We start from the raw sequence: 12,430 nt of genomic DNA on the forward strand, positions 1-12,430 counted from the left end.
ACTGAAAGAGTTTGGAAACTATAGAGTGGCATGATGTTTAATCTCAAAAGAATATGTGTGTATGCACCTTGGGCTGGACAAGGCACAGATTGACCGTTTTGCCTATATATGTATCCCATTGAATTAAGTAAGCTATGAAAAGTGAAGTGTATGACGGCTCAAGCTGGTCTTGAGTTATTTGGCATTTGATGCTAATTGCTTTTTTTACCTTGGGCTAAAAGATTGCAGTCATCATCAAAAGATTCAGCATATGGAGTAAAGTGTGGGGAAAAAAGGCAGACGCTGGTACACCTGTGTGGAGACAAGAAGCAGCTGTTTGAGTGAGCATTGGAGAGTCTAAGGGGCTAGACATCTGCTCTAGAGAAGTTCCTCTTAACCACTCTGTGTTGTAAATTATACAAAATGTAATTGAGTGTAATCAGTGTTGGGGGGAGAGGGGTTCGAAAAGACCAAAAACACAGCTTGAGTGATGCAACTGAAACAGGAGAAAAATACTTGAAATCATGACAACCATCAAGAAAACCTGAATGAGGCCTTTAAGTGCGATGGGCTTAGAGGAGTCATGGGTCCTCAATACAACCTATAAAGTGGCTTTATCTTTACTAAATTGTGCTCATATATGTGCATTATGTGCACACATTCGTTTGGCCATGTTACACATTATGCATGTTGATAGACACTCATCTTTTCAAATTATTTATATAAAAATTAAGAATATTTTTGGAAATTCTAGCTAATTAGAGCATTAGAAGAATATTTTGGCAAGAATAGGCTATTCCGCCCAACAATGCACACCAGTCTTCCATCCATCCATTATCCAACTCGCTATTTCCCAGCCAACACAAGGTGCAAGGCAGGAAACAAACCCCAGGCAGGGCGCCAGCCCACCGCAGGGCATGCACACACACCCACACCAAGCCTGTGTGGACTGTGGGAGGAAACTGGAGTAACTGGAGGAAACCCACACAGACATGAAGAGAACATACAAACTCCACACATGGAGGAACCAGGATGCGAACCCGGGTTTCCTAACTGCGAGGCAGCGGTGCTAACCTCTGTGCCACCGTGCCGCCCAGCACACCAGTCTTATTCACCTTATTTCTCCAAAATAACAATGATTTGAGTTTTGAAGGTTCGTAAAGTACTGCAGTTATGTGCTAGTAACAATGCCCAGCTGCAGTAGATCTTAACCTTCCATAGACAGTGCCACCTGCATCATGAATGTAGATTTGTAACAGTCTTTACTTTTCTGCTTTCTATAGATCATGAGCGGATCGGCAAGGATTCTTCCTACGAACAAGAAGGAAAAGTACAGTTTGTCATTGATGCGGTCTACTCCATGGCTCATGCCCTTCACAACATGCATAAACAACTGTGCCCAGGCAAAGTTGGCCTCTGTTCCAAGATGGACCCCATAAATGGCACAATGTTGCTCAAGTTCATTCGTAATGTCAACTTCACAGGTGAGTGATTCTACTTTTATTCCTGTCCCATTTTCTTCTTGATTGTATTGACCTGACAGGGTCAGAAGCCCCAACTGTGCATTAGTAAGGAAGCCATGAGTCATTGGGTACAGATGTGCGTGACAGAGATCCAGAAGATGTATTCTCTGCAACAGAGGACTAGAATAGTGGAGGCGTATGTGTCTACCGGTTCTTTTAAGGAAACGCGGGACATTTTCATACAGAAGTTTCCTGGCGTAAACCTACCAGCAAATAGCGGTATTCACGAGTTGGTGAAGAAGTGGCGTAAGACTGGATCAGTTGCAAACTGCAAAAAGAATCGGGCCCCATTTCTCGTTTCATGTATGGGCTAAGAAATGTAGGTGGACGCTGGAGTTGGAGATTGTTTGATTTTTCCTGCGCCACCCTGTACTTCTTTTATTTATCTCTTTTAATGATTAAGATTTTATCATGAAAATACTGAAACATTGTGCAATACTTAGAAAAAAAGAAAAACACATTAAGAAAGTTCAGCCCTGAGAAGTGGCCAATGTGCCACTTGATGAGTGTGATAAAACACACACATGCTGTTATTTAAGGGGTAAAATGATAAGTATGATAATTTTCACGTGAAAGTTATTTTTTTTACAGTTATGGTATATATTAATTTGACTCAGTAAATTGTGTTCTAAAATGTGTAAGAAAGAACACGACAAATCAAAAAGATTTAGGGATCCATCCCATATATTGTGAGGAAATCAGAGTAATCTATAAGGACTGATCTCATTCCAAAACTGGGACTGAACAGAAGTGAAGACAGCAGGTTTTAATAGTGGAGGAAGATGAAGGATGTGTTAGTAGGAAGGAAATGGTGTGATGTAATCAACGGGGCCGGAAGTAAGTTCAGTGTCAGGAGGAAGTAATTGATTTATCTGGACTTTTCTCCTGGAGTTCTGTAGACAGAGGAGAAAAGGCATTAATACTCAACGCCAACCCATTGTCTTGAGAATGGCTCCCAGGCACATGTGTTTGACAAGTGAAACAATTTTACATAAAAAATCTAACCAGTCTATTGTCAGGCCCAAAACAAAGCCTTCAATTTTTAATTGTTAATGTGTAACAAAAATTTACTTTACCAGGAAACACAAAAAAAACACACCCTATAACTCTCATATGGTTTTATCCGTAATCTCGGATAACCAGGAAGGTGCCTAACTTTATAAACTTTCTTTTATGACATCACATGCCACACATTCCCAGTCATCCATGGGTCAAATTAACATACAAAAGTGTACGCAAAAGTCAAAGAATAGAAGTGCCCTTTTTTGAAAAATAATTGTGTCACAGGAAGATGGGAACAGTTTTCGGCACTATTAAGTACACTTTGCAAATGACGACAGATATCACCATTGTCTTCAGCATAAACAGAACTTCAAACAGGAGTCACTCTAGCCATGAAAAAGGCACTTAAAACTATTCAAAAGAGGCTGGATTATAGCATTATGTCATTTACCTATAATGGTAGTGCTACCCTTTCTGTGGCGTTCATTACCTTGGACAGGGCGCTTCAAAGGATAGGATGCAGCTTGCTTCAACCTTAAATTGGATTCAGTGACTTTGGAAATATATTTAAGGTAAATGGTTTACAACATATGCATAAGCACAAAACTGTCCTTTTGTTGATTAAAGTCTTTCATTAATCTACTGTGACTATGCTGACAGGTTAATATTTACTAGTAAGGTGAATATTGCCACAAAGATTCTTAGGATTTAAAGTTGAAACTAAGAAAAGAAGAAATGAAGATTGCATTATTCCGTACAACTGATAATATTATTTCAAATGTTATTGTTAGGAGAAGCTTCACAAATAAATCAAGCTAAATTTCTGTATTTAATAAAATAAAAAATGAACTATTTTTTGAGTATTTTCATAACTTACCATAACAGACGAGTCTAGTTATAAAATGAAAGATATTGCAATAAATGTAATACTGTAATCAATATGTAAATAACATGCAAGAAATCAATCCCCCTATTTGTATTATTCAATGTACTGTAGGTGAATCACTATTAATGTAGCAACTTCCTTCTGATAGTAAACACCTTTCCTAGATTAGGGTCCTGCACTTGCTTTAAATAGCACTTTAGCATTCTGCCTGAATTCAGTCTTGGGTTTGGATATTTGACAATATTAAATTTGTCCTTGGGTTAGAATGGGCACTGTAACAGTTATTGTCCAATCTGAGCAGGCAGCAAAGAAAGAAACAAGTATGTGGATTGTTGCCCTGTCTGTTTTGAAAAAGCCATTACTATGTGTAGGGAATTAAAGTTAAGTTTTCAGTCTGAATTACATTTAAGTCAGTTGATACAATGCTCAGGCCTTGGCGTAGCCTCAAACCCTGAATTTTATACCTTCTTTGTCCACGCTGTCACTTCCTGGCCTATAGATGTTTGTTAATTCACTGACTTTAGATCTCAGTCCTGTGATGTTCCATTTTAATATGTGTCATTTTATTTTATTTATTTTTTAAATTCACTTTGCTGTAGCTGATTTTTTTATGTTTCCAGTTTTGTATAAATATCTTTAGATTCACTTTCATTTATCTTGAAATGATAAAGGGAGTTTGTGCAGTTTGCATCTGTCCCTGGGCTGTGATGACAGTGCAGGACGAAGCTTTTAAACTCTAGTGCTGCAGGAGCTCTTCATCCATCATAAGCCAGATCAAAGGGAGCTGATGTCTTGGAGCTTTTGAAGTTTTACCTCTTATGTTCACCTAAAAGAATGGAATTTGCATGGGTACATGGGGAGCAAAAGCGTGCAGAAGGATTTATGACCATAGGGCAATGCACACCTTAAAGAGTTTAGAACAATTTAATTGAAGTTAATAGAACCAAGGTCACTCCTGCCATTGCTTTCTTTTGTGAATTATCTGGCAGTCAGCTTATATGGGACTGATGGTCATCCTGCCTCACACTTTCACAGATAACCGTTACTCCATTTTGTTGTACAAATTTGGTTCTTGATCAGCAATAAAAGTTAGCATTGTATATTTTGTGATATCTTTGTTGTATTAAAGACAAAGGTACTGACATTTTAACAAAATACTCTGTGCATTGAGAACTTTTATTAAATGCAGAAATAAAGGCAACATCATCCTAAGAGAGTTATCATAGATATTACATAATACTTGTGCTCTTGCCTCCTAATATAAACATGCATAAATTCAGCTTTTAGGTTTATTTAACTTAATATACGAGGTGTGGCAGAAAAGTAATGAGACTGGCAACACTGCAAGCGATCTGGCAATGCTGCGCTGTTGTCCTTGATAGAGCACGTGTATCAGTACCCTCCCATAGCTCAGTGCGAGTTTCAACTCCTTCTGTTAACTACGTGATTTTTGTGACTGCTATTAGCGAAGTTGTGTTTTTGGTTGTGCATCACGCAAAATGGAACAGCGGAATTTGGAGCAACGTTGTGCCATTAAACGGCAAGTGTGTTGTTTGAAAAGTTAAAACAGGCCTATGGGGAATATTCTTTATCCCGAGCTCAAGTTTTTCGCTGGCACAAATCATTTTTGGAAGGCAGAAAACACGTTGAAGATGAACACCGTTCAGGGAGGACTTCAACTTCGAAAACCAATGAAAACATCGAACGTGTGAACACTCTTGTGAGATCAGACCGTCGTTTAACATTAAGAATGTTGAGTGAACAATTCAATTTGAACAGATTTACCGTTCATCAAATTTTGACTGAACATTTGCACATGTGAAAGGTCTGTGCCAAAATGGTGCTGAAAAACTGCCCTCTCCATAACAGACTTTTTGACCTCAAAAGGCATTCCTGTGGTTCCCCAGCCCCCTTATTCACCTGACCTCTGTCCGTGTGACTTGTTCCTTTTTCCTAAACTGAAAAATGTCCTCAAAGGACATCAGAAACATCCAAAAGAGTGTATGCTGAAGACCATACCGGTTGAAGACTTCCAGTGCTGCAACCAACAGTGGGTACAACGTCTCCATCGGTGTGTAGCTGCCCAAGGGAACTACTTTGAAGGGGATAACATTGATGTTTGAAAAAAATAAAAACTCCACACCTCGTATATGGAAGACAAAAATGGCAATCAACAAAACCAAGGAAAATTATTAATAGAAACTCAAAACCAGTTCTACAATCAGCATACAAATAAAGCATCTATTTCAGAAAACTTAATTATTAAATAAAGCCAAATGTTAACAATCAAGAAGGTATTGGACTTTATCTCACAAGACCTTGGATTGAATTAGGCTAGTAAAATTGAATTGTTAAACTACTTTATGATCTATCTATCTATCTATCTATCTATCTATCTATCTACCTATCTATCTATCTATCTATCTATCTATCTATCTATCTATCTATCTATCTGTCTGTCTGTCTGTCTGTCTGTCTGTCCATGGCAGTCTAGTTTAGGATATGTTAGGCAAGGCTAGACTAGTTAGAGGCTACTAGAATAATCTATTTCTAGATACGAATGCTTGTTATATACAGTGCAACACAGATGAAATCCATGGTAGACCATGGCCAACATAGAAGCATTCCTTTTGACGATATACATGTAAGCTTCTTCTAATGGCATTAAAACTCCAAATAAAAAGGCTACACATAACCTGGAGACTCTACTTCTTTCACAGTAGTTACTGTGATTTTCACTTCCATTTCTTGAAATCTTGTTTGCCCTCTAGTGTATACTTTTCCTTTAGGGTTTGATGTCTTCTTTCATGGTTTTACGCTGATGTCCTGTCCACGATAGTTTCATGCCTTGAACTCAGTGTTGGCAAAATATGCTCCACAGTTTTTCTCCACATATTTAGATTGTTCTTCTACATCCCAAGGATACGTAGTTTAGGTCAATTGACGATTTTGAATGGGCCCCATATGAGTGAGTATGGGTTTATGAGAAAGATTGTACTGAGATGGACTAATGTTCTGTTCAGTGTTAGCTCTATGCTGTTGGAGTAGTCCCTGGCTCCTTGCAAACATGAACTAGATAAAATGTTTAGAAAATGGATGGATGGATGGATGCATAGGAGAAGTGCATTTATCTGCAAAAGAATAACAACATGAGTGTTAATTCCGATCTGAAAAATAACAAGAAACAGTGTTTTGTCTGTTCCACTGTTCCTTATTATATCAATGACATGTATTTACTCACAAGTCCTAGTTTCAGTTTTAGAAATTACAGTAATTACACCTTGTTGGAAATCATCTGACAGAGTACTACAGATTTTTATTTTAACAAAACCTGAGAAGTTAGTTTTTTCTTGCAATGTCTACCATCTACAGAAGAGTCCTTGTGTGCCAAGGCCTCTAATTAAGACATATAATGACAGAGAAAATCTATTTGTTTATATTCACTCCACTACTCAGCCAGAAGTATGACATCCGAGAAATCAAATTCAGACATGCTTGTGAAAAACCAGAACACCAAGATAAGATTCTTTAAAGTCTGGCTGGCTGCTTCTGAGATGGTTATAATTCTGAATTGAGATTTTTGCAAATGTATCCTGAACCATCTTTGGTTAAAAAGAAAGTTATATTTGATAAAAGAACATTAATACAGGGTGAGGCAAAAAGGACGGACGTTTTTTACAAAATCACAAAATTGTAAATTTTTTCTTACAAAGAAATTTATTGAAAGATTTCAGTTAATATTGAAATAGCATTTGACAAAATCAAGTGTGGAAAACAACATCTCCCATGTGGTGTCTGTTATCACTGATGCATTTCTGAAGGCGTTCATGGAAGTTGGCCTCCACTCTTTTCAACATCGCTCTGTCGTACGCTTTCCACATTTTCATGGGTACGTGATGTTTGTGTAGCCCCCGGCGGTATTTTGTTCATAAGTGTACCTCGTGTATGAAGTGCTTTAACCCAACGTAGGATAGTGTTATAAGCGGGAACAGCTTTATTTCTGTGGATATTGAAATGGCAACGAAACTCTCGCTGAACTGCGGTAATAGATTGGTTGTTCTTGACAAAACAGTCGTATGCAAAAAAGCGGTGTTCTATCATCCATGGCTCCATGGCTTCAACTAAAAAGAAAATAAAAAAAGGCTAAGATTTCGCGAACCTAACGCCACCTACCGCACATCTGTCACTCCACCTAGTGGTGAGTTCTAGCCATTTCAAAGACGTCCATCCTTTTCTGCCTCACCCTGTATAATATTTGATTTTTAAATAAGTTGTCATGTTTATGGTTTTGTCTCATTAACTTTTCTAATTATCTGATAGTACAGATTGCTACAGTCTGAAGGAGAGTCCCTGATATACCAGTATTTGGCAATTTCATGTTGAGGTTTTGTGGTAATTCCATAAAGGAAAAAAAAAAAACATTTGGGCATTTCCTATGATCTCTTAGATTGGGTGTACAATTGTATTCCATGGATGGTCATTATAATGAAACAATACTTTTACAAATAGCATTTCCTTTCTTCACACAAAATAAAGACCATAATGTGTTGTGGCCCCGCCGGGGCTGGAGCCCGGCCGGGACGCCCAGGAGGACGTGAGGAGGGCTTGTGCCTCCTCCAGACCGCGAGGCGTCCGTCCTGGTTCTGTTGGGGCCACGGGTTGAGGGCATGGAAGCCCTTCCTGTAGGGACCCGTGGCCACCGCCAGGCGGCGCCCGATGCCGGTTTATCCCGTGCGGTTGCCGGTCGGGGCAGGAGCCCGGCCGACGCTTGAGGACCGGAGGAGGGCGAGTGCCTCCTCCAGACAGAGTGGGGCGTCCGTCCTGGTTAGGCACGGGCCCTCAGGTACAGGGCTTTGAAGCCCAGCCCTGTAGGGACCCGTGGCCACCGCCAGGCGGCGCCCCGGTGCCTGATTATCCCGGGAACCCGACACTTCCGCCACACCAGGAAGTGCCGGGGGGAAGACATTGTGTGGCGCCCGGAGAGCTGCCAGGAAGGCAGCCGACACTTCCGCCACACTGGGGCGTGGCCAAGGACGGCGGAAGCACCTGGGGCTCATCCGGGGCATTATTTAAGGGGCCGCCTCCCTCCAGTCAGGGGTGGAGGTCGGGAGGAAGAAGGACTGAGCTGGAGAACGTGGACAGGAGGCGGCCAGGAAGCAAGGCACAGGACTGTGGGCCCTGGACTTGGGGAATCGGTGCAGAAGGCACTGGGGTTATTGTGAGTGCACGTGACTTTTGTATATTGGATTATTGTAAATAAATGGTGTGTGGGGAGCAAAAAATGATGTCCGTCTGTCTGTGCCGGGGCCAGCGTTCACAGTGGCATAGTCGGCAGGATACTCCGCCTGGTTCAAGGCGGGGACCTGTATTGTTAAATCAAAAAATTTCTGTGAACGGCCCGGCGCAGCAGCGGACCCCACACACTGGCCGCGGGAGCGGCCCGTGCACAACCCCGGGGCGTTCGCCCAGAAACCGCCACCGGACAGCGGGATTGCTTTCCCCGGGTGCGGAGGAGGACTCGACATCGCCGGAGCGCAGCGGGCTCCGAAAGTCGCGCTGTTGGGACGGACAGCCAGGCCGGCGTCGCTACGCAAAAGGCCACACCGAGGCGGGGGCCTCGGCATGACGGGATCCGGGAGGTGAGTGCCCTGCCCTGCAATAATCGGCCCTCCGGGGTCGGTTGTACTTTGTTTTCTACAGGCAGGGACGAACCGGATCCCGTCCGTGGCAGGAGCGCCGGGCCGCGGGCTGACGGCAGCGCGGCGGCAGCAGCAGAGAAGGCTGCGAGTCGGAGCCGCTGCGGCTCAAGGAATCGCCGCAGCCACACGCGGCGAGGAGGCACGTCTCGCACTCGGAGCAGGGGAGGCAAGATGGGCGCGGGCGGAGGTCCCGCCCGCTGACAGGCGGGATTGGCGGTGTGTCTTGCGTGCCCGCCGATGATTGGATAGAGGCGGGCCCAAGGAATGCCAGTCTCGTGTCGGAGAAGGACCCGATTGGGCCAGAGGGAGTGGCCCAGAGGAGGCAGGCGACGCGTGGAGCCGATCGACAGGTAAGCCCACCGACGTCTGTCTCTCTCTTCCACCAGCGGCTCGGCGCGCGTCGGAGGAGTCCTTCGCCCGCCAAGCCGCTTTTGAGGAGTTGCTGCGTGTTCTAGCCGCTCAGTGCGAGCAGCTGATGGAGAAGGCGGTCGCGTCGGGAGTGACACCGCGTGAGACGGAGGAACGGGCGCGGCGCTGCAACCGGAGGCAGACAGAACACGGCGGAGTGGTGAGTGTTGCCGTTCCGTAAAGCAAGTGGGGGGGTTCGCCGAACATGGCCGTGACTGTTTACAGGACGAGCGGCTCCGAGTAGGCAACCCCCCAACAGCAGACGCCGCGGTGCAGACAGCTAGCGAGGCGAGGAGCTCGAATATGCAGGGGCGGGTAGGATCGGGGCTGCTGAGTGCCCTGGGTCCTAGCGCCCTGCGCTCCAAGCCTGCAACTGTCTCCCGTCGCTCTGCCTGGACGCAGACGGGGCTGGATTTGAGCTTTTGCTGTGCTCAGACCCAGACCGTCAGTGCGTCCAAGAAAAGAAGGAGGAACCGAAGGGTGAATGCCGGTTCCTCCGATAGGAGAGGGCGCGGCGCTGGGTGCGCGCGTCCGGAGAAGGGCCGTCCGCACTGCGGGCAGAGGAGATCCCTGGGCGGCTGGGCGAGCCGCCTGCGAGCGTGCAGCGGACGAGCGGACGGGCATGGAACCTGCGGCGGCGGACTTCAGCAGGCAAGTTGGGGGCTGTCGGAGGGGGGCAGGAGCACGGTCGATACGGAGACCGACGGGCGCTGGGATGAGTGTCCTCGCTGTGCTTCTGGCCCTCTTTTCCTTTATTTTACAGGCCAAGCCCGACGAGCGCTGAGGCCGGCGTCGGCGGGACCTGCCCGCCTGGAAGCAGGCGCTCGCGGAGTGCTCCACGCCGGGAGGACTACGGTGACCCGCTGGGGAACAGCGGGCGAGAGCGGCGCAGACCACAGGGGCGTTTGCGCCCGGCGAGGGTGCGAAGACAGATGTCCCAGGGTGCCGTGTTGGACCCTGGGGACATAGTAGGACCCTCGCTGGGGACGTGCTGCCCTTCGGTTGTGTCGCTCGGACCACGTGTCCTCGCTAGCGGTGGGGCACTGTGGCCCCGGCCGGGCTGGAGCCCGCCGGGACGCCAGGAGGACGTGAGGAGGGCTTGTGCCTCCTCCAGACCGCGAGGCGTCCGTCCTGGTTCTGTTGGGGCCACGGGTTGAGGGCATGGAAGCCCTTCCTGTAGGGACCCGTGGCCACCGCCAGGCGGCGCCCGATGCCGGTTTATCCCGGCGGTTGCGGTGGGGCAGGAGCCCGGCCGGACGCTTGAGGACCGGAGGAGGGCGAGTGCCTCCTCCAGACAGAGTGGGGCGTCCGTCCTGGTTAGGCACGGGCCTCAGGTACAGGGCTTTGAAGCCCAGCCCTGTAGGGACCCGTGGCCACCGCCAGGCGGCGCCCGTGCCTGATTATCCGGGAACCCGACACTTCCGCCACACCAGGAAGTGCCGGGGGGAAGACATTGTGTGGCGCCCGGAGAGCTGCCAGGAAGGCAGCCGACACTTCCGCCACACTGGGGCGTGGCCAAGGACGGCGGAAGCACCTGGGGCTCATCCGGGGCATTATTTAAGGGGCCGCCTCCCTCCAGTCAGGGGTGGAGGTCGGGAGGAAGAAGGACTGAGCTGGAGAACGTGGACAGGAGGCGGCCAGGAAGCAAGGCACAGGACTGTGGGCCCTGGACTTGGGGGAATCGGTGCAGAAGGCACTGGGGTTATTGTGAGTGCACGTGACTTTTGTATATTGGATTATTGTAAATAAATGGTGTGTGGGGAGCAAAAAATGATGTCCGTCTGTCTGTGCCGGGGCCAGCGTTCACAGTGTAAACTGTCCTATTGAATTCGGTTGGTTTATCTAATAGCAGAACATTTAACATAGAAAGTTTCACTTTTGCTCTGTTTTTTTAGGCAATCAGACTGTTTAATTAATTTTTGCAATTCTTCCTTTTAGTTATTTGGCTCATGTAATTATTTTTGTACTCTTTTTCTCTATCCCATCTTTGCATCTTTTTTTCCTCTATCAAATAACTCTCAGTTTCTGACAAAAGCTGCCAGTCTATTTTCCAACCCAATTAAATCGTTATTTGGCTTATCAGGCAGGCTTTTTTGGGCAATTTTTTCTTTCCATTGTTATCTAATACCATTTTTTGTGTAAGTTTTTTTAGCCATTTGCTGTTTTTTTGCGGAAATCAGATGTGCCCTGTTCACAAAACTCCATTAAGAATTCACCTAAATTTAGTTTTTGTTAGTTTCACTCAGTTTTTACTGAACAAAACCACTTCAGCTACTACCACTCAGTGTATGCTAGCAGTCCATAATGAAAAAATCAAGTTTCTTAGCACAAGCATCTAACTGCATGGCCCCCAGGTTGCAGTCTATGTGTTTTTGACTCTGACAGGAAAGTAGGGTGAGTATTTGCAACATTTCTATCTAAACAGCAAGAGTAGTTTCATTGAATTTGTAACAGGGAATAGATGGAAGAAACAATTGTTTGTTTTCAGCAGTTCTAATGTTTTAGTTACTTTATTTGGAGCACAAATGTGCCTAAATCAGTAATAAATAATAAAGTTGCTAATTCATCAATTCTGTGAACTTGTTTACTAAAAGGTTTTGGGAGCTGGGGGATCTCTCTAGGCAGCACTCTGCACAAGGCAAAATCCTGAATCCTTGAGTAAGCTGCTCTCATTTTTGACATTCTGTTCAATGTTAGCGAAGCACTGGTGACTCCTGATGAGCAGAAATTCCCATTTTGGGTGGACTTACACTGTTTCTTCTAGGTTCCATCCATCCATTGTCTAACCCGCTGAATCCAAATACAGGGTCACGGGGGTCTGCTGGAGCCAATCCCAGCCAACACAGGGCACAAGGCAGGAACCAATCCTGGGCAGGGTGCCAACCCACCGCAGGACACACACAAACACACCCACACACCAAGCACACACTAGG

At 45.6% G+C, this 12,430-nt stretch overlaps 1 protein-coding gene across 1 annotated transcript in view; it reads left to right on the forward strand.

Annotated features, from left to right (window-relative positions):
- LOC120525960 (metabotropic glutamate receptor 4-like) overlaps positions 1 to 12,430 on the forward strand; it is a 963,211-nt gene that overhangs the window by 775,940 nt on the left and 174,841 nt on the right. The window contains 1 exon segment of the mRNA XM_039748705.1: positions 1,263 to 1,463. Within this exon segment, the coding sequence (XP_039604639.1) occupies positions 1,263 to 1,463 (201 nt within the window).

The sequence above is a fragment of the Polypterus senegalus genome, chromosome 3 (genome assembly GCF_016835505.1).
Source record: "Polypterus senegalus isolate Bchr_013 chromosome 3, ASM1683550v1, whole genome shotgun sequence".
Lineage (NCBI taxonomy): Eukaryota > Metazoa > Chordata > Cladistia > Polypteriformes > Polypteridae > Polypterus > Polypterus senegalus.